Source organism: Hemitrygon akajei, chromosome 31 (assembly GCF_048418815.1).
Source record: "Hemitrygon akajei chromosome 31, sHemAka1.3, whole genome shotgun sequence".
In the NCBI taxonomy this organism is placed as follows: domain Eukaryota; kingdom Metazoa; phylum Chordata; class Chondrichthyes; order Myliobatiformes; family Dasyatidae; genus Hemitrygon; species Hemitrygon akajei.
In genome coordinates this window covers 8,845,965-8,868,392 of record NC_133154.1, presented here as the reverse complement: position 1 = coordinate 8,868,392, position 22,428 = coordinate 8,845,965, and the positions used below count along the sequence as shown (strand labels likewise).

General features: G+C 44.2%; 1 protein-coding gene across 2 annotated transcripts in view; it reads right to left on the bottom strand.

Annotated features, from left to right (window-relative positions):
• Positions 1-22,428, bottom strand: part of LOC140719391 (voltage-dependent T-type calcium channel subunit alpha-1I-like) — a 542,293-nt gene that overhangs the window by 181,050 nt on the left and 338,815 nt on the right. For both annotated transcript variants that reach the window (XM_073034006.1, XM_073034007.1), the window contains exon 9: positions 2,632-2,783. In XM_073034006.1, the coding sequence (XP_072890107.1) occupies positions 2,632-2,783 (152 nt within the window). The remainder of the gene's footprint in view (positions 1-2,631; positions 2,784-22,428) is intronic.

Below are 22,428 nucleotides of genomic sequence, written 5' to 3'. Positions count from 1 at the left end.
GAATAAAGTGAAGATGGAGGAGCACTAGAGGGAGGTAATGGTCAGGTAAGGGGATAAGGTGAAAGAAGAAATCAGGAATGGGGAATTGTGTACAAAAGCTGGATGAAATCAGCAGGTCGGGCAGCATCTGTTGAAATGTGCAGTCAACATTTCGGGCTGAGACCCTTCGTCAGGACTGAAGAAGGAGGGGGCAGGGGAAGCAGGGAGGGGATAGGCCGGAGAGGTGAAGAAGGAATATAAGGGGAAAGCACTATGGGTAGTAGAAGGAGGCAGAATCATGAGAGAGGTGATAGGCAACTAGAAGAGGAGGCAGAGTGAAAGTGGGATGGTGGAAGGGAGAGGGAGGGAATTACCCGAAGTTGGAGAATTCGATGTTCATACCAAGGGGCTGGAGACTACCCAGACGGTATCACCTCTCTCATGATTCTGCCTTCTTCTACTACCCATAGTGCTTTCCCTTTACATTCCTTCTTCACCTCTCCTGCCTACCCCCTCCCTGCTTCTCCTCCCTCACCCCTTGACCTTTCCTCTGATTGGCTTTCCACCCTCCCCCCACGTTCTTTATGGGGCCCCTGCTCCTTCTTCAGTCCTGACGAAGGGTCTCAGCCGGAAATGTTGACTGTTCATTTCAATGGATGCTGCCCGACCTGCTGAGTTCATCCAGCTTGTTGTACGTGTTGATTTGACCACAGCATCTGCAGTGTACTTTGTATATGGGGAATGTATGGGGAATGGTGTAGTTGGGAGGGGAGGTGCAATTACTGGAAGTTAGAGAAAAATCGTTGTTCATACCGTCAGGTTGGAGACTACCTGGAGAGGAATCAAAAAGCATTATCTGAATGGAGAGAAACTACAAATGAGTGGAGTGCAGAGGGATCTAAGTGTTCCTGTGTGTGAAACATAGAAAAGAACGCGGGTGATGCAAGTAATTATGAACAAAAATGGCATTTTAGGCTTTATCTGTAGGGGTCTACAGGATGCATTGAAGCTTGCATTTGGAGTACTGTGTACAGTTTTGGTCTCCCTATTTATGAAAGACTATATAAGCATTGGCAACTATCCAAAAGAGATTCATCAGGCTAAATCATGGAATGAGAGGATTGTGCTCTGTGGAGCTTAAAAGAATGAGGGGTAATTTTACTGAAATGTAAGTACCTAAGGGGCCACAGCAGAGGAAATGTCAAGACATTTCTCTCAGAGTCTCAGAGGGAGGTTCTGAATAAGCGGAGGCAGTTACAAGATAATGGGACATCCTTTAAAGATGATTTGCTACATGTACATCAAAACATACAGTGAAATGTGTTGTTTCCATCAAATCAAATCAAAGAGCATAGAGTTTACTGATTTTTTTCATTAGCCTACCCTTGGACTGGAAATTTCACCTCTTGTTTGAACATGGATGCACATTTTGCATCTATAATAACGTCCACATTGCTAATCACAATGTTAATGCTTGCGAGAGTGGGTGGATTGTGACACCAAAGCCAAATTGTGAGGTCAATCGAGAGATAGATTGACCCTTCCCTACCCTGCACCAACACTCCAGCCAATAACTTCCCCTCCAATGTCCATCACCTCCATCAACACCCTAATACACACAAGGCTAATATTCAAACCCTAGGCCCTCCCATCAATGCCCTAATACACACAAGGCCAATCCTCTGCCCCTACGCCATCCCATCAACACCCTAATACAAACAAAGCCAATCCTCATACCCTCTGCCCTCCACCAATATCCCGTGTCCCAGTACCCAGTACACTCCATCTCCTTCGCTGATGTTCTCATACCCCTCAAACCCAAAAGGCAAGTTCTAATGTCTCCAAAGCCAACATTCCATTATCACTCATCCCTTCTGCCAACATTCACAAACCTCCACCACCCCACACCCTTATTTTCTCCACCCCCTCCTGTCCTCAGTGTCAAGGCAAGTACTCAGCACTGACAACACCAGCCTCTCATACAACTGACTTCCAGCAACAAACCTCCCCAACCTCACCTTCAATATCAACCCCTTCGGGCACTATTCAAAGGGACCAGCTATTTGATAACGTGAAAGAACATAGAATATTACAGCTTACTACGGGCCCTTTAATCCATGATGCTGTACCGCCCTTCTAACCAACTCCAAGATCAATCGAACCCTTCCCTCCTACATAGCCCTAATTTTTTCTATCATCCATGTGCCCATCTAAGAGTTTCTTAAATGCTCCTAAAGTCTTTAATGCTCCTGGCAGGGCATTTCATGGACCTTCTACACTCGGTGTATAAAATCTAACTCTGACATCTCTCCTATACTTTCCTCCAATCACCTTAAAATTATGTCCCCTTGCATCAGCCATTTGCACCCTGGGAAAAAATCTCTGTTATTAACTTTTTCTATACCTCTGTATCGTCCTGTACACCTTATCAAGTCACTTCCATCCTTCTTCATCACAAAGAGAAAAGCCCTAGCTCGTCCAAACTGTAAGACTCTCTAGTCTAGGCAGAAAGGTTTTGCGAATAACTGGAGCTTTTTTTTTTTTCTCAAATAACATGATAAACCAGACCCATTCTCTATTCTTATCCTCATGTTAGTGGCCTCTGAGCAATGGGGAGAACGCCTTCGGCCCTTTGTACATTCCTTCACCCACCTGATGATGACGATGATACCATCGAAAATGTTATAAGGGTTCCTCAAGTAGTTGAAGAAACCAAATGCAGTGAGCTTGAGAATCATCTCCAGGGCAAACATGCTGGTAAATACGATATTGCTAATCTCCAAGACATTTGTCAGCTCCTCTGGCTGGAAGAGATGAAGAGAAAGGACTGGATTAGACAGCTTGTCTCAGTCAGTAAGCTTCACTTGCCCTGGGAAGTTGTGGGTGAGGGTGACAGGATTTCTCCTGGCTTTTGACTGTTGTCTTGAGTCAAATTGTGTCCAGTTTACTGCCTTGAGCAGAGTGCCCAAGTTATCAACAACCCGACCATTCATTTAGAAAGGCAACTGTTTGGATTTTCCCCTTTCTTACTTGTACAGAGAGTGGGTGGAGTATGGGAATTCTCAACATCAGATGCCTATGGACACACAGTGACTGAGGGTGGCATGGTAGGATAGTGGTTAGCACACTTTACAGTGAAGGGGACCCGGGCTCAGTTGCCACCGCTGCTTGTAAAGAGTTTGTACGTTCTCCCCATGACCGTGAGGTTTCCTCCGGGTACTCGGGTTTCCTCCCACAGTCCAAAGACATATCAGTTGGCAGGTTAACTGGTCGTTGTAAGTTGCCCCCCCGATTAGGCTAGCATTAAATTGGTGGGTTGCTGAGCAGCGTGGCTCAAAGGGTTAAATGGCCTATCCTGTGCTGTACCTCAATAAATAAATCAACAAGTAAAGTATATTCATGACTACAATCCATGACTTGGTGTCCTCTATAGGACAGGGGATCAAGCAGGACTAGGGACAAGATGGAGAGGTGCTGGACCAGGATACCATGGCACACTCCTCCCCTTTCTATACAGACATTTTATTCATTTTTATTTAAAGATACAGCATGAGCCCATATCACCCAATTACATCCATGTGACCAATCAACCTACTGACTCAAAACTCGAAAAATGTATAGCTTTGGTGGCTGATGGTTGGGTTGTGCTGTTTTCTGATCTTGGAAATCAATTTGAAAACGTTTCATCATCACACGAGGAGACATAAGAACATAAGAAATAGGAGCAGGAGTCGGCCATCTGGCCCGTCGAGCCTGCTCCGTCATTCAATAAGATCATGTTTGACCTGACCATAGACTCATTTCCACCTACCTACCTTTTCCCCATAACTCTTAATTCCCCTTCTATGCAAAAATCTATCTAACCTTGTCTTAAATATATTTACTGAGGTAGCTTCATTGGGCAGAGAATTCCACAGATTCACCGCTCTCTGGGAAAAGCAGTTCCTCCTCATCTCCATCCTAAATTGACTCCCTTGAATCTTGAGTCTTTGTCCCCTAGTTCTAGTCTCACCTACCAACTTTCCTGCCTCCATCTTATCTATCCCTTTCATAATTTTATATGTTTCTATACAATCTCCTCTCATCCTTCTGTGCGCATCATCAGTACGCTGTTCATTTGTGGCACCTCCTCCGAATGCTTGGCCTCATTTGTCAATCAGCTGATGGGTCTTCATTACGGAAACTCAATTGTGATGGAGGGAGGGGTGCTCATCGCTGTGTGGTGAACTTGGTGCATGGTGGTCTGGAATTTTGCCTGTATTGGCTTATAAATAGGATCAACAGATAGACAATAGACAATAGGTGCAGGAGTAGGCCATTCGGCCCTTTGAGCCAGCACCACCATTCACTGTCATCATGGCTGATCATCCAGAATCAGTACCCCGTTCTTGCCTTCTCCCCATATCCCTTGACTCCACTATCTTTAAGAGCTCTAACTCTCTCTTGAAAGCATCCAGACAATTGACCTCCACTGCCTTCTGAGGCAGAGCATTCCACAGATCCACAACTCTGGGTGAAAAAGTTTTTCCTGAACTCCATTCTAAATGGCCTGCCCCTTATTCTTAAACTCTGGACTCCCCCAACATCGAGAACATGTTTCCTACCTCTAGCATGTCCAATCCCTTAATAATCTTATATGTTTCAATCAAATCCCCTCTCATCCTTCTATATTCCAGTGTATACAAGCCCAGTCACTCCAATCTTTCAACATATGACAGATATGTAGACCTCCATCCTATTTATAAGCCAATGTGGGTGAAATTCCAGACCACAATAAACAGAGTTTGCCACACAACCAATCAGCGATGGGACCTCCCCCATAATGTCGACCAATCAGCTGATTGGCAAGTATATAAAGGCCAGGCATTCAGAGGTCACGCCACAGTTAACAGTGCACTGATGATGTCTCCTCATACAGTGGCAAAACGTATTTGGAATGTGGGTGGAAAGCAGAACACCCAGAGGAAACCTACATGGTCACGGGGAGAAAGTACAAACTTCTTACAGACGGTGGGGGAATTGAACCTACATCACTGGCGGCGTAATAGCAATACACTAGCCATACCAGCCTGACCATTCCTCAACACATGTGGGACCAGTAAAGGATGAGCAAGAATGAAATTACCCTGCCCGTGACCCCATCACGAATTGACTCGCTCCCATCTCTGAAACAATTCTGGTTCTTCTGGCTATAATAGCAAGTGAGGAGATAAAACTTATTTGCAGGTAGTGGCTTGTGCTTTCCTAGATCAATAATAATTTGCTGCTATCATCTATGATTCATGATACATTAACGTTGTTGTCACAGTAATGGAAGTGGAACATTAACCCATCTCAGCCACATGTAACTCTCTTTTTCACAAGTACAGTGGTTAGAGGCAAGTCCCTGTCAACTTCATTCAAACATAAAATCCCAATACCCAACAATGATTGTGCTAATGACTTTACCTTAAACTTGATCATTTAATGAACCCCAAACAGCTCAGGTTGATTTATGTTGCCAGTTCTATTTTAGTGTGTGGGAGAGAGTGGCAAAACTAGATTTCTCTAGGAATGTGATTCCGTTCTTTAAGCTATTCAGGGAAGCACAGTTCCAACCTCTGAGGTCCTTCTTTAGAATCAGACTAAAGTTTAATATCACCGGCATATTTCATGAAATTTGTTGACTTTGCGTTAGCAGTGCAATGCTATACATAATAATAGAAAAGAATCTGTGAATTGCAGTAAGTATATATATAATAGTTCAATTAAATAAGTTGTACGAAAACTGAAACTTAAAATAAAACTGAGTTTCAATGTCCATTCAGAAATCTGATGGCAGAGGGGAAAAAGCTATTCCTGAATCACTGAGTGTGTGCCTTCAGGCTCTTGTACCTCCTCCCTGATGGTAGCAATGAGAAGAGGGCATGACCTGGGTGATGGGGATCCTTAATGATGGACGCCGCCTGTTTGAGACATCACTTCTTGGAGATGGTCTGGATACTGTGGAGGGTAGTGCCCATGATGGAGCTGACTATGTTTACAACTCTCTGCATCTTACTTTGATCCTGTATCCTATTCCCATACCAGACGGTGATGCAGCCCCAGACGCTGATGCAGCCAGTTAGAATGCCTTTCACAGTACACATGTAGCTATCATTGTGCCGTTGAGAATTCCCTCAAAGGCCCCACCTCACCAACCCACAGAAATATACAATTTAGTCTAACTATTCAGTTGATGATGCTCTTGCTGAAGGAAATGAGAGTTATTTAGTCAAATCCCATTACCCAGTTCCTGGTCTTTGGGTCTGTAGGTTACAGCACAGAAAATGCTTTTTCAAAAATGTATTGAGTGAGATACAGAGTAGAATAGGACCTTTCAGCCCTACGATCTGTTGCGCCCGGCAATCCCCTGTTTGAATCTTAGCTTAAACATGAGGGAATTTACAATGAACAATTAACACACCAACCAATACTTCTTTGGACTGTGGGAGGAAACCGGAGCACTGGGAGGGAACCCACGCGGTCACGGGGAGAACATACAAATCCTTATTGAACCCAGGTCGTTGGTGCTGTAAAGCTTTGTGCTAACCACTATGCTGCTGTGCCACCTAAGGCAGTTGCTCATCCAACTATCTTGCTTTCACCATCATTTTTTTCTACACCAAGTTTCAGAGTGATGCCGCTCTTTGACTGAGACCATTTCTCCTCAACTCCCCTGTTGCCTTTCACTTTAGATCTTCCCTGCTGTGAAAATTATAATCTGCCTTTCTATTGATATAAAGAAACTATATATATAATCTCTCCGTGACTAGGAATCCAGATATGAGTCTCAAAACAATTTCAAAATCTTGAAGAAATCTCACTTCAGACTTTTCATTTCTAAAGCAAGCTATCCTAGGCTAGCAGATCCTGTCTCATAGATTGTCCAGGAGAGACAACATTCCCTCCTGAATCCTTGTCCAGGCAACATGATGATCAGGATGTTGCAGCATCCAGACTGTATTTAACGCTCAGTAAAGTATCCTCTGCAAGAGTCAGACTTCCCAGTACCTCAGATTTGTTTGGCCTTTGCACAGGAGCTTCTACGTGGTCTCAGCAGAGTGAGGTCTTGATCCAGCAGCAAGGAGAACGATCAATTGGAAGCCAAGGTCTACAACATGCACCACACACACACACACACACACACACACACACACACACACACACACACACACACACACACACACACACACACACACACACACACACACACACACACACACACACACACACACACACGGACAATGTACAGATGCCCACCCACAATCTCATAAGATTGAAGATAAGCTTTATTTGTCACAGGTACATTGAAGCATACCATGAAATGTGTCGTTAGCGTCAAATCAGAGAGAGTTGTATTGGGCAGCCCGCAAGTGTTGCTATGCCCCCAGTGCCTACATAGCTTGCCAACAACTCACTTTCCCTAACCATATGACTTTGGAGTGTGGGAGGAAACCAGTGCACCTATAGGAAACCCACACGATTACAGGAAGAACAAACAGTGGCCGGAATCAAACCCCACTCTTACAGCTGCTGCTATGAAGCGATTATGCTAACCGCTATGCATCGTGCCACCGCGGAAAGTGGAAGGAAACCAGAGCACCTGGAGGACACGCAAATAGTCATGGGGAGAACATACAAACTCCAATGCGCTCTTCCAGAACCCTTGTTCTTTAGTCACCTCTCCCTCCAATAACTCCACCACTGGCAATTGTGCTCTGGGGTTATACCTCTCCTCTTCCCTACTTCTGAGCTGCTTAATGAAACCACCATCATTGACCAAAATATTTTTCATCACTGTTCTGGGCACCATTTTCTTGCTGGTAATACCCCAATGCCATTAGGCTTTACAATTCAACCGCCAGGACTTAAGAACTTTTTTTAAAACCTATTATTAATGCTTTTTGAGATAGTGATTTAAATGCATATCATATTTTTTACTGAGTTAAGTATTGTATGTAATTAGTTTTGCTACAACAAGTGTATGGGACATTGGAAAAAAGTTGAATTTCCCCATGGGGATGAATAAAGTATCTATCTATCTATCTATCTATCTATCTAGTGCCCTCCAGGAGGGCAACAACCTTGTTGTGGTTTGGAGGCTTGCGTGCTTCAGTGACTCGGAGAGCTGTGTAGGCTGGAGTCAGGGGTCGAGGACAGACTGAGAGTGGTCCACTGGTCTTCCAGGTTCAGGGGTTCAGCTCAGGGCTAGCAACCCTGACTGGTCAAAAAATTGTTACAGAAACAGTAATGAAGAATCCTTCTGCATCTGAGTGTGACGGTATTCCTGAGTCTCCAGCCAGGACCTGCATGACTGACAGTAGTGAGAACCGAGAGGAAGCTGCTGACGCGATGAAGGAAGTCCTGAACACCGCCAGAGATGGAGGATCTTTGTTGATGCCCCAAAGACCAGTGGCATTACAGGCATCTTGAATACTCTTGTGCACTATTTAGTTACAATAAAGGCACACTGTGAATAGAAGTTGCCGTGTTATGTGATAAGGGAGCAGGTATTTAAGACTGAGGTGTATAGAACTTCCTTTTGCGGAGAGTGGTGAATCTCCGGGATTCTTTTCTCTGGCAGGCTGAGGAGGGTGGATCACTGGAGATATTTAAAGATGATAAGACTGGCAAGTGAGAGCTCTGGGGAATTGGGAGTTAATGGGTTAATCCTATCCTCTTGTACATGGCAGGAGTTCACATATTGTCCAAGCAGAGTTAACAAGCAGATGTAGAGCCTGCGTGCTGCCATGCTGGTGTGCTCTGCAATCCTCCGTCATAAAGAACACAATAGCTTTGATGGTATTGAATGGTGAGGTGGGGTCAAGGAATTAAAGTTAAAAAGTTAAAGTCTGTCCCGAGCCCTATTGGCTCATCAGGCTGGTGCTTATGCCTGTTTCCGCGGCGTGAAGCGACTGAGAGTACGAGGCTCCGCTATCCCCCCCCCGGATAGGACGCCAGTCTATCGTGAGGTTAACCCCCAGCATTTTGCCGGTACCCATTTTCAGCTGGGTGGACTGGAGCAGTGTGTGGTTAAGTGCCTTGCTCAACGACACAACACGCTGCCTCGGCCAGGGCTCGAACTCACGACCTTCAGATTGTTAATGGGGTCAAGGAACTGCTCCTAATTTCTTCTGCTTTCACATACAATATTTAGAGCACTTAGATCAGATCACCCTGCTGCCTCACGCTGCAGGAGACTACAAGTCAGGGTCAGGTCACCTGCCCTGGTAATCCAGTCCCCTGAGATGTGGTTGCTTATTGACACTTAAAGGAACTCTTTAGTGATTTCACCCATCGTTAAAAAAAACAATAAAATTCACCTTAGCACAGACTGCGAGCTCATGACGAGGTGTCACAAACAGGACGCGTGTCCAAAAGAAATGGTCAGTTCAGATTCTCATAAGCACAGGAGAATCTGTGGATACTGGTGACACACACAGGAATGCTGCAGAAACTCAGCAGGTCAGGCAGCATCTATGGAAAGGAATAAAGAGTCAATGTTTCGGGCCAGGACTCTTCATGAGGAGTGGAAAGGAAGGAGGAAGAAGCCAGAATAAGAAGGTGGGAGCAGTGGAAGAAGTACAAGGTGGCACAGAACAGGTGAAACCAGGTGGGGGAGAAGGTAGGTGGGGTGAAGTGAGAAGCTGTGAGGTGATAGGTTGGAAAAGGTAAAGGGCTGAAGAAGAAGGAATCTGATAGGAGAGGAGAGTGGACCATGGGAGAAAGGAAAGATGGAGAGGCACCAGAGGGAAGTGATTGACAGATGAGGAGTAGAGAATAGGTAAGAGGGGAGCCAGAATGGGGAATGGAAGGAGAGAGAAGGGAAGAGGGAAAATATTACCAGAAGTTTGAGAAATCAATGTTCACGCCATCAAGTTGGAGGCTACCCAGACAGAATATGTGGTGTTGTTCTTTCAAACTGAGAGTGGTTTCAGCTTGGCAGTAGAGGAGGCCATGGACTGACATGTTGGAAAGGGAATGGGGATTGCAATTAAAATGGCTGGCCATTGGGAAATCCTGCTTGCTGTGGATGGAGCGAAGACGCTCGTAAGTGCACATTCTCGTACCGGGTTAGCCCCTTCTTTGCATGGCTGTTAATATTTGCCCCTCAGCAATAAATGATTCTAATTTGTACTCGCAACACTGCGAGGAAAAGCGTTAAGCCATCACTTTTAAAAACAACATAGGTGATGAAAATATTTTGCAACCTTATCACCTACTTGAGAATGCATTCATTACATAGCGAATAGTTGACAGCCTTTCATACAATCAGATCGTGGGATTTATTATTGTGTGTGTGTTTTTGTTATTCAAATGTAATTATGTATGCTAATAAACTTCTTCTCCGAACTGAGCATTAGTTCATTATTAAAAACCTCCTTGACAACAGGACATTTCCTCCTCTTCAACCCCCGTCTCTCTGTGCAGCTGGGAAAATGTCAAAAATACTCCAGTATTCAAGAGTAAATTATCCACTGCTTTGCATCAGGTTCTGGTCTCTTGAAAAGCTCATCAAATTCTCATAAAATGCTGATTAACTGAACAAAGATGTTGGCTGCTTCACTACAAATGAGTAATTACAGACATAAATCGCAACAAATCCTTTCATATTTGTTTGGCTCCGTCTCCCTCTCTCTCTCGGGGAGGACAAGCCCTCTCCTGAGCTGAATGGTTTTGTTTCCATCCAAGGGTTTGTGCTTAGTGAGTCACCAGGAAAAGCTGAATTTGGTAAATAAGGCTATATGTTGGAGATAACCCAGTTTCTTAAATAATAAAATGGATGATCAGAATCAGAATTGGGTTCAATATCGCCAGCATATGTCGTGAAATTCGTTAGCTTTGTGGCAGCAGTACCTTACAATATGTAATAATAGGAAAGAAAGGATTAAACTGTGAATTACAGTAAGTATATGTATTAAATAGTTTAATAAGTAGTGCTAAGTAGAAATGAAAATGTAGTGAGTTAGTGTTCATGGATTCAATGTCCATTTTGGAATCTGATAGCAGAGGGGAAGAAGCTGTTCCTGAATTGCTGAGTGTGTGGCTTCAGGCTCCTGTACCACTTCCCTGATGGTAACAATAAGAAGAGGGCACATCCTGGATAGTGGGGTTCCCTAATGCCTCTAAGCTCCAGAATTCCCTCCTATAAGCCATTTAGTCTCTTTCTCCTCTTCTGTGTCTTCTACCAAGCTTTTGGTTGTGGCCTGGCATCAATCTCTGTCTGAAAATGGTTCCTTGATGAAAGTTGAGGGAACAAGCAGCGTTAGGGTCAACAGTTAGAAAATTTGTTCAAGCTTAGTCCATCCTGGAAAAGTATGAGGTAAAGTATCCACTGGTAAAGTATTCACTTTGGAAGGCTGAACTTGAAGGGAGGGTACAGGGTTAATAGGAGGATTCAAAGGCGTGTGGAGGAATAGACGGAACTTGGAACCTACATCTATAGATCCCTCAAAGTTGCCATACAAGTTGATAGGGTAGTTATGAAGGTGTATGGTGTGTTAGGCTTCATTAGTCGGGGGACTGAGTTCAAGAACTGAAGGTAATGTTGCAGCTGTATAAAACGCTGGTTAGACATTCTTGAAATATCGTGTTCAGTTCTGATCATCCCATTATAGGAAGGATGTGGAAGCTTTAGAGAGGGTGCAGAGGAGATTTACCAGGATGCTGCCTGGATTGGAGAGCACGTCTTATGAGGATAGGTTGAGTGAGTTAGGGATTCTCTTTGGCGCAAAGAAGGATGAGAGATAACTTGAGAGATGTGTACAAGGTGATAAGAGGGCAGTGAGAGACTTTACCCCAGGGCAGAAATGACTAATATGAGGGGGCATAATTTTAAGTTGATTGGAGGAAAGAATAGGGGGCTGTCATAGATATGTTATTACATAGAGTGCGGTGGGTACATGGAATGTTATGCAGAGCTGGTGGTAGAGGCAGATAAATTAGGAATATTTAAGAGATTCTTAGATAGGCTCATTGATGATAGAAAAACGGAATGCTCCATAGGAGGGGAGAGTTAGATTACTCTTAGAGTAGAGAGAACATCATGGGTCCTGTACTGTTTTACTGTATGTTCTAGTTTTCTGATTGTTCTTCACAGAAGGATGAAGGCAGAAGGGTTGTGTTACTGGTGACTATAATATTATAGAAAAAAAACCCCAACTTGTTCACTAATAAGCCACAGGGAAATAAATTTGGCATGCTTGCCCAATCTTCTGTATATCTAACTCCAGACCTAGAGTGATGAGTTGACTCTTAACTGTGAGGGCCCAGTAGCATTCCAGTTAGCACCATCGCTTTACAGTGTTAGAGATCACCCATTGGGGTTCAATACACACCACTGTCCGTAAGGAGTTTGTACATTCTCCCACTGTAATGAGCTCTTTGGGCTTTTTTTTTTGGGAGCTGGAGAGTGTTGGGCCCCAAGGTTTTCAGAAGCACCTGAATTGGTTAATTGTTGTTTAACAAAAGTTTTAAATCACTTAGACTTCTTTGTGTTTTTCCTCAAGCAACTCGCGTTTTGAAATGCAGTCTCCAGGTGCTTTCTGTTTAAGATTGTTAAGTTTATTTTGATGTGCTCAGGGATTCCATGTTACTTATATTATTTAAGCGGACTCCTGATTACAGCTAATCACGGGGTCCTAGTTTTGAGAATGTTATGTATCGTGGTGTCGCTCGGCCAAGCCACCGATGTTCCATTGGCATTCTTTTGAATAAACTTATCGCGCTCTCTACATTAGAACCTGTCTTTCCTCCGTACCTGGATTCCAATCTTGCCAGCTCACATCATGACACCCAGTGACTACATGGGTTTGCTCTGGGTGTTCCCTCCCGCATTCAAAGGACCTTTTTTGGGAATGTGGGTATCAGTCAGGGTTAGTAAGTTATGGGCACACTATGTCGGAGTTGAAAGTGTGGCAACACTTGCGGGCTGCCCCCAGCACAATCCTCGGACCATGTGGGTCGTTAATGCAAAACAGCGCATTCCTCTGTATATTTCGGCATTTCAACGTACATGTGACGAACAAAGCTGATCTTTAATCTAATATCTGGCAAGGCCCGGCAAGTCACTCAGTTGTCGAGAAAGCAGCCCACTTCCAAGAGTGCTGGGTTGGACAATAAGGGTTGCTCCGCTCCTAGAGCAGTGAGAAGTGTGGAGCCATTGTTCCTTTCCATTACATTTCCCTCTGTCATTTATTTTTACAAGATATTAAGTGGTTGAAAAATGGACACTTCCCCCTTCTGATGGAAAGTCTCAGCCTAAAATATTGACTGTTTATAACCCTCCTTAGATGTTTGACTCGCTGAGTTATTTTAGCATTTTGTCCCCTGTTCAGACTCCCTATACTCATCCACCTTAGTTGGTATACAACACAGATAATTGTGGGCAGTCCTTCCCCAATTAGAGGGGCAGGTAAAGCTGCCTGTTTCTGAATGCTGCCATCTTCCCATCTCCTCTTTTGTCCTCGGCCTGGTCGTCCCCTGAGATCAAATTTGGACCAAGTTTTCTATCCCTGACTCTCTGCTGTGACAGCGACAATTTTGCATTTTGCACACCAGCTTTCTCCTGTGATCACGAGAAGCCTGAATGTAAATTTAGAGTCAATTAATTCTGTTTTGTGGCCCACGTCCACCAGGATGGCAACTCCACTTCACCACCACAGCCAGCAGATAGATAAGGTTCCCATACCATCTGTCTAGCTGTGTCAGGTCCTGGGTCTCAGAACCAAGAGGGAAGCTTGTAAACAAAATGAAAACAACTAACCCTTTAATTTTTAAATTCTCACCCATTTAGAGGGGATGCTTAGTGTGAAGGAGGCTTTTCAACTGTTGCCCTGCTATAGCTTTCATCTTGAGCAAAAATTTAAGAGACGCAAGTGACAGCAAATCCTGGAATCTGGAATGACAAATTATCTGCTGGAGGAATTTAACGGGACGAGCAGCAGCTGTGTGGGGGAGGCGGTGGGGAAGAGGAGGGAAGGAATTCGTCCTGATGTAAGATTTCAACCAAAAACTCAACAATTCTTTCCCTTCTCACAAATGTTGCTTGAACCGCTGTGTTCCTCAAGCAGCTGATGCACCTAAAAGATGAGACGGAGATGGAGGCGGAGTTAAGATGGCGCTAACTGGCGACTCCTCTGCTTGCATCTTCAGAAACAGCTCTACTTCTATCTTTAATACCTTTATTTTTCCCTTTCAGGATTCTCTTGATGAGCCTGAGCTGGAGTTACATGCTGACTTCGGTTCTTTGCGGGAATGGGACCCGTTCGCGGGGTTTCAGGACTGGCCGTTGTTTGGCGTGCCAAAGGTTCGGCCTGAGAGTCTGGCTCAGATTTGGAAGCCTAAGATTTCGGGGCTCTGGAGACGGGTGGACTGAGGGTCGGTGTCACGACAGGAGACCCGTGTGTTGTCAGGGGACTTGGAAAATCTACTGCTGTGTGCCCGAAGGCCTGAGATCTTTGCTATCTTCAGGCACAGAGCTCGAAAAAGCGATGTAACAGACCTTTAACATCATAAACCAGTGAGTTGTTTGTTATGTCTCCCTGCTCACTGGGAAAATGGAGACACCTCCTTCTTCCTTATTAGGGCGAGAGAGAACCTGTGGTATGCCAAATGCCGGGTGAAATGCAAAGTCTTTGGGGTAACTGCAAGTCTGTGTCTTTGCTATTGCTTTGCTCACACTTGAGTGCTCGGGTGCTTGCTTTTTTTTTACTGGTGGGGGGAAGAGGGGGGATTGTTGCTTGCTGCTGCTTACGGGCGGGAGGAGGGAACTGGGGGGGGGGGTTACTTTTGGTTCCCACATTTAGCTGTCGTTCATGCTTTGATGCACTTTTCTGTTTTTGTAGATGTTTGTGAAGATAAAGCATTTCAGGACATTTCCCTGACATTAAATGGGACCTTTGAATCACTAATTCCTAACTCAGTGGCATCCATGTGAGTTCACTATGTCAGAAACAGAATCAGGTTTAATACCAGAGCCATATGTTATGAGATTTGTTGTACATTGCAACACGTAATAATGGAAAAAACTGAATTACATTAAGTATATATACAGTATATTAAACAGTTAAATTAACTAAGTAGAGCAGAAATAGAAATAAAAAAGTAGTCGGGTGGTGTTCATGGGTTCAATGTCCATCCATTCAGAAATTAGATGGCGGAGGGTGAAGAAGCTGTTCCTGAATTGGTGAGTGTATGCCTTCAGGCTTCCGTGCTTCCCGCATTTCAGTGGGGTGGGGTCATATTTTTATCAGCTCCAGAGAATGAGGGGATGCCCTGAAGCCATGAAAGATGGGTTACCATGTCTCTAAAGATTCTCGCAAATGTCTACCGATGTACTCCGGAGAGCACTCTGACTGGTTGTATCACAGTCTGGCGTGGAGGCTCCAGTGCATAGGATCATAAGAGGCTGCAGAGGGTTGTAGGCTTAGTCAGTTTTGCCAAGGGCGCTACCCTCTGTGCTGTGGTGTATTACATTTTGTAAAAATATTCGATGAAAAGCTGAACAGTTCCAAGTGACGCATTAACTCTTCGCGAGCTCGCAACATGTAAGGTGTCTGTACAAGTTAAACACACTGTAGGTTTGTTAAACGTTTGCTGATTGCGGCTGGAGTCTTCCCTGGCCTCAGGCACAGTGGCATCAGGATGTATGCTGATGAGCACGAATTGTCTGAATGAAAGAAACCTTGCTGAGTTAGTGGCATGAGAACAAAACATCAAATAGTTTGTCTGCCTCTGTGTGTCTTGCTATGCTTGTGGATTGAACCCCTATTTATTGAGGCATCTTCCAATGATTTCATGAGTTGGAATTCAGAGCTCCCCTGACAACAGCAACAACCAGATCAGTGGGCAAAATTAGAGCACATGGTATTGGGGGTAGGGTACTAACACGGATAGAAAATTGGTTGGCAGACAGGAAACAAAGAGTAGGGATTAACGGGTCCTTTTCAGAATGGCAGGCACTGACTAGTGGGGTACCACAAGGCTCTGTGCTGGGACTGCAGCTATTTACAATATACATTAATGATTTAGATGAAGGGATTAAAAGTAACATTAGCAAATTTGCAGATGACACAAAGCTGGGCGGCAGTGTGATATGAGGGAGAAGGCAGGAACGGGGTACTGATTGTGGATGATCAGTCATGATCACAATGAATGGCGGTGCTGGCTCGAAGGGCTAATTGGCCTACTCCTGCACCTGTTGTCTATTGTCTGATGGCTCTAGGCCTATATTCACTGGAATTCAGAAGAATGAGGGGTGACCTCATTGAAACCTCTCGAACGTTGTATGGCCTCGATAGAATGGACATGGAGAGGATGTTTTCTATAGTGGGAGTGTCTCAGACCAGAGTTACAGCCTCAGAACTGAGGGCCATCCTTTTAGAACAGAGATGAGGAGGAATTTCTTTAGCCAGGAAGTGGTGTGTCTATGAAATTTGTTGCTGAGGCCAAGTCATTGGGTATATTTAAGGCTGAGGTTGATAGATTCTTGATTGGTCAGGGCATGAAGCGATATGGGGGAGAAGGCAGGAGATTGGGGCTGAGAGGAAAACGGATCAGTTATGATGAAGTGGCAGAGCAGACTCGATGAGCCAAGTGGCCTAATTCTGCTCCTATATTTTATGGTCTCATAGTCTTATAATGGACAGCCAGTACCTTTTTCCTAGGGCAGTACTAGCCAATACCCAAGGAGATCAGATTAAAGTAAGTGGAAGAAAGTTTAGGGGAGATGTCAGAGGTATTCTGTTATGCAGAAAGCAGTAAACATCTGGAACACACTGCGGGAGGGTAGATGTTAATATAATAGGGACTTTTAAAAGATTTGTAGATCGGCACATGGAAAGAATGGTTATGGTCTTTGTAGGAGGGGAGTGTCAGACTGATTTTGGTGTTTGTGTGTATAAAAAGACCAAATTTTATTACTTATGTGAGTGATGATAAATCTGATTCTTTGTTGTGGAATGAGAGAGGGAAGGGGGGAAAGGAGAGGGGAAGTCATGGTTAAGAGGGGAGGGTGTGGCAAGCACCAAAGAGACCTTCTGTAATGATCAATAAACCAATTGTTTGGAGTCAAATGTCCTCGACTGGTGTCTCAGGGCTGTGTGTGTTTGCACCTGTGCTACCCTCTGCCCCTGGTACTCCTCCTGTGCTACTTGTCCCAAATCCCTCCCGCTGTACTCCATCCTCACCATTCCCAACATCCTTTGCTCCCACCAGATTTACAAGCTCTCTCTCTGCTCCATGTTGACAAGTTTGTATGTGTGTGTGTGTGTGTATATATATATCTACACCTAATATTTTTGCACAGTTCACATAGCATTGTGGGCCAAAGGGTCTGCACTGTACTATACTGTTCTATGGTCTAAATGTTTGAGGTAATAAACCTGATTCTAATTCTGAATTGGTTACAAATTTGCTGACCTGAATAATGATTCTGGGACAGAACCAGGTTTAGATGCACACAAAAAATGCTGAAGCAACTCTGCGGGTAAGATAGTATCAGTGGAGTGAAATGGACTGTTGATTTTTTTTTGGGCTGTGACCCTTCATCTGGACATGTGCTGTTCAGAGATGTTGACCGTCAGTTTTCCACCACAGACGCTGCCTGTCCCACTGAGCTCCTCCAGCATTTAGTGTGTCGCTCCAGATCCCAGTTGTTTGGGTCTTGAGGTTTTCGTATAGAACATAGAATATAGTAGCACAAACCATTTGGCCCCCAATGTTATGCCTGTTAGGGCATATTCTGGAGTTATACAATATAGTAAATGTTAATTTCAACAGCAATCAGTCTTCAGATTTGAATGTGGATGGTAGATTGAGTTTAAAATGCAGCTTAGAACAATGATCTTCCTAGAGCTGCAGACTGAGATCAATTGCAAACCAAGAAATGCCAATTCACCTGAGATGTCTGCATATGCATGAAAGCAACTCAGAGACGGAGGTGATTAACACTCAACTTGGGTCTGTTGTTGTGAAGATCTAGGTGTCTGAAATTAGATGAAACTCGAAGTAAGCATTATGAATGCATTGTCACTATTGAAATTGTCCTGTTGTTGCCCTTGTCTTTAACATATAAAGTGCGATGTAATATTGGGTTGGGGTCTCTTTTTCCAAATGTGTCTCCAGTATGATGCCTGCTTGATGTGCAGAATAAAGACTTTTATATCAGCGGCTTCAGTGTCTCCTGATGACTTTGATCACAATCACAACAGTGCTGACCATTTAACCTGCTCTAAGATCAATCTAAGTTTCCTCCTATATGGCCATATGACCCTCCATTTTTACTATCATCTATGAGCCTATATAAGAGTTTTTTAAACGTCACCTAATGTATCTGCCTCTACCACCATCCCTGGCAGCGTGTTCTACACAGCCACCACTCTGTGTTAAAAATAACGTTTGAAGAATCCTTTGAACCCCTATTATACTAGCTCCAGGTGGCTGTGCTTTATGGTTAATTGCTTTGAAATGTGTCTTCTTTTTCTGGAATGCATCTCGAGGCACCACGGTAACACAGCGGTTAGTGAGATGTTATTACAGCGCGGGGTGTCAGAGTTCAAAGTTCAGTTGCAGCGTCCTCCGTAAGGAGTCTCTGTACCCTGTGAAATGTGTAGGTTTTCTCCCAAAGTCCAAAGACACACTGGTTAGTAGGTTAAAAATAAAAACACAAAATGCTGGCAGAACTCAGCAGGCCAGACAGCATCTATGGGAGGAGGTAGTGACGACGTTTCGGGCCGAAACCCTTCATCAGGAGTGAAGGGATGGTTGAGGGGGGATAAGAAGTGGGGGGAGGGATGAAGTAGAGAGCTGGGAAGTGATAGGCTGAAGGGAAATGGGCTAAGGGGAAGGTGGAGAATTATGGGAAATAAAAGAGAAAGAAAGGTAGGGCTGGGGGAGATTACAGTGAGGGAGGAAAAAGAGAAAGATAACCAGACTAAAATTATAGATAGGGATGGGGTAAAGGGGTAAAGGTAAAGTTAGTAGGTTAACTGGTCATGATAAATTCTCCTGTGATTATGTTAGGGTTAAATCGGGATCGTCAAGGGTTGAAGGACAGTGCGGCTCGAAGGGTGGAAGGGCCTATTTCATGCTTTATTAAAAAATGATAAATTACATAAAACTTATTTCCTATAGTTATGATATGTTTTAACTGTAGACAAAGAGGTGGGAAAGCGTATTCTGATGCTCACCACTATTGTGTCATTCAGTAAAATCTTTTATCTCAGGACCACTTTCTTGCTCTAATTCCGAATCTCTTCATTATTCTTCAACACCTACAAAATTTATCAATCCCTGGTTTGAACACGCTCAGCAACTAGGTCTCCAAAGTACTCCTGGGTATAGAATTACCACAGATTTTCTCCCTCCTCCTCTCTGCCACAGGCAGAGATACAAAGGATTGAAAACACCTACCACCAGGGTTAAGGGCAGCTTCTAGCCCGCTATTATAAGAATGGTTCCCCTAGTCGGTGGGATGGACTCTTGACCTCACAACTTAATTTTTTATGACCTTGCATCTCACTGTTTACCTGTACTCCACTTTCTCCGTAGCTGTTAACACTTCATTCTGCATCTGATATTGATTTACTTTGTACTACCTCAGTGCACTGTTGAAGTGATCTGATCTGTATATATACTGTATGCAAGACAAGTTTTTCACTGTACCTCGATATACACTAAATGACCACTCGATTACACCTGCTTGTTAATGTTATTAGCTAATCAGCCAATCATGTGGCAGCAACTCAATGCGTAAAAGCATGCAGACATGGGTCAAGAGGTTCAGCTGTTGTTCAGACCAAACATTACAAAGGGGAAGAAATGGGATCTAAGTGACTTTGACTGTGGAATGATTGTTGGTGCCAGACGGGGTGGTTTGAGTATCTCAGAAACTGCTGATCTCCCAGGATTTTCATGCACGACAGTCTCTAGAGCTTACAGAGAATGGTTAACAAAACAAAAAAAGATCCAGTGAATGGAGGGTCCGTGGGGGGAGAAAAACACCTTGTTAATGAGAGAGGTCAAAGGAGAATGGCCAGACTGGTTCAAGCTGGCAGGAAGACGACAGTAACTCAAATAACCAGACGTTACAACAGTGGTGTACAGAAGAGAATCTCTGAACTCACAACGCATTGAACCTTGAAGTGGATGGGCTAAAGTAGGAGAAGACCATGAACATACACTCAGTGGCCATTGTAATATGTACAGGAGCTACCTGATAAACTGGCCATTGAATGGTTGAGACAATAATCAACCAGTATCTCCAATACCTCTCTGGGGGAAGAAATCTGTTACCCTTATTGTGAGATTGTAATTCCTGGTCCAAAGTCAAAGTCGAGTCAAAGTAAATTTATTATCCAAGTACATTTACAACCTGAGAGTCATTTACTTGCATTTATAAGAAAGTAAAGAAATTCAATAGAAATTATTATTTTTTAAAATTTACATAAACAAGGACTGACACACAACGAATGTGCAAAAAACAATAAACCGTGCAAATAAAACAATTCTGAAAATCAGTTGTCGAGTCCTTGAAAGTGAGCCCGTAGGTTGTGGAATCAATTCAGAGTTGAGGTGAGTGAAGTTACCCATGCTAGTTCTGTATTTGCACAACTTATTTAATTTGACTACTTATATATACTTACTGTAATACACAGGTATTTTTCCTCATTATTACCATGTATTTCATCGTGCTGCTGCAGCAAAGTTAACAAATTTCATGACAAATGCTGGTGATATTAAACCTGGATCTGATTGAAAGTGAGTCCAGTTCACAGATGGGGTGACCAAAGTTCAAGTCAAGTCAAGTCACTTTTTATTGTCATTTCAACCACAACTGCTGATACAGTACACAGTAAAAACGAGACAATGTTTTTCCAAGGACCGTGGTGCTACATGAAACAGTACAAAAACTAGACTGAACTACGTAAAACAACACAAAAAAAAATACACCAGACTACAGACCTACCCAGGACTGCATAAAGTGTACAAAACAGTGCAGGCATTACAATAAATAATAAACAAGACAATAGGCACAGTAGAGGGCAGTAAGTTGGTGTCAGTCCGGACTCTGGGTATTGAGGAGTCTGATGGCCTGGGGGAAGAAACTGGTCGTGAGAGCCCGAATGCTTCAGTGCCTTTTCCCAGATGGCGGGAGGGAGAAGAGTTTGTATGAGGGGTGCGTGGGGTCCTTCATAATGCTGTTTCCTTTGCGGATGCAGCGTGTAGTGTAAATGTCTGTAATGGCGGCAAGAGAGACCCCGATGATCTTCTCAGCTGACCTCACTATCCACTGCAGGCTCTTGCGATCAAAGTTCGTGTAATTTCCGAACCAGGCAGTGATGCAGCTGCTCAGGATGCTCTCAATACAACCCCTGTAGAATGTGATGAGGATGGGGGGGTGGGAGATGGACTTTCCTCAGCCTTCGCAGAAAGTAGAGACACTGCTGGGCTTTCTTTGCTATGGAGTTGGTGTTGAGGGACCAGGTGTTGAGCGAAGATATCTCCTCTGGTTTTAGAGCCTGATGGTTGAGGGGTGACAACTGCTTCTGGACCTGGTGGTGTGGGACCTGAGGCTCCTATACCTTTTTTCCTGACGGGAGTGGTGAGAAGAGATGGTGGGGGTCCTTGATGATGCTTTCTTGTGGCAGTGCTCATTGGTGGGGAGGGTTTTGCCTGTGATGGACTGACCTGAATCCATCACTTTCTATACACTATTCCATTTCCAGGCATTGGTGCTTCTATGTATCAGAGGGGAAATATTAACTCTGCAGTTTTCCCTTCCAGCTCCTTAACATGGTTTAATGTATTACATCAAGTAGCATTAATTTGCCATAATGAAAAAGAGACGGAAATATTAATGAATGCAGTGGGAATGGGGGATCTCCTGCTAGTCTCGCCCTCCGCCCCTCCTCCCACATTCAGTCAGACTGACAGAAAGGCGGCTGTGTTGCAGCGAGTGAGCGCCACTGATCTAGAAGAGCAGTAAGTGTGAGAGAAAGGCACCAACAGATTGCAGTCATTAAATTTGCAAGCTCTCAAGGTGTCGAATAACATCTCCGCGGTGGCCTAGAGCTTCCTGCATGTTGCCCGACAACAGGAGTGTGCCAGCCTGAGATATGACAGACTCTGTGAGGTAAAATGTTTGACTTCTACGAGCTAAAGTGTTCGGCTTGCACAGGCGACACCAGTCTAGGGCATTCGCGCAGAACGCTCAAGGTCAGGGGAGCTTTCACCCTGTGTTCACCTTCACAGGTCAGGAAGAGGTGGATCTGATTTACCACTCAAAGGAACTGAGGACATGACAGTCCTAGTGCAGTACTGAGGAAGTGGGATACTACTGGTGGGTCACTACTGAGTGAGTGTCTCACTGTCAGAGGGACAGTAACGAGGGAGTGTCTCACTGTCAGAGGGACAGTACTGAGGGAG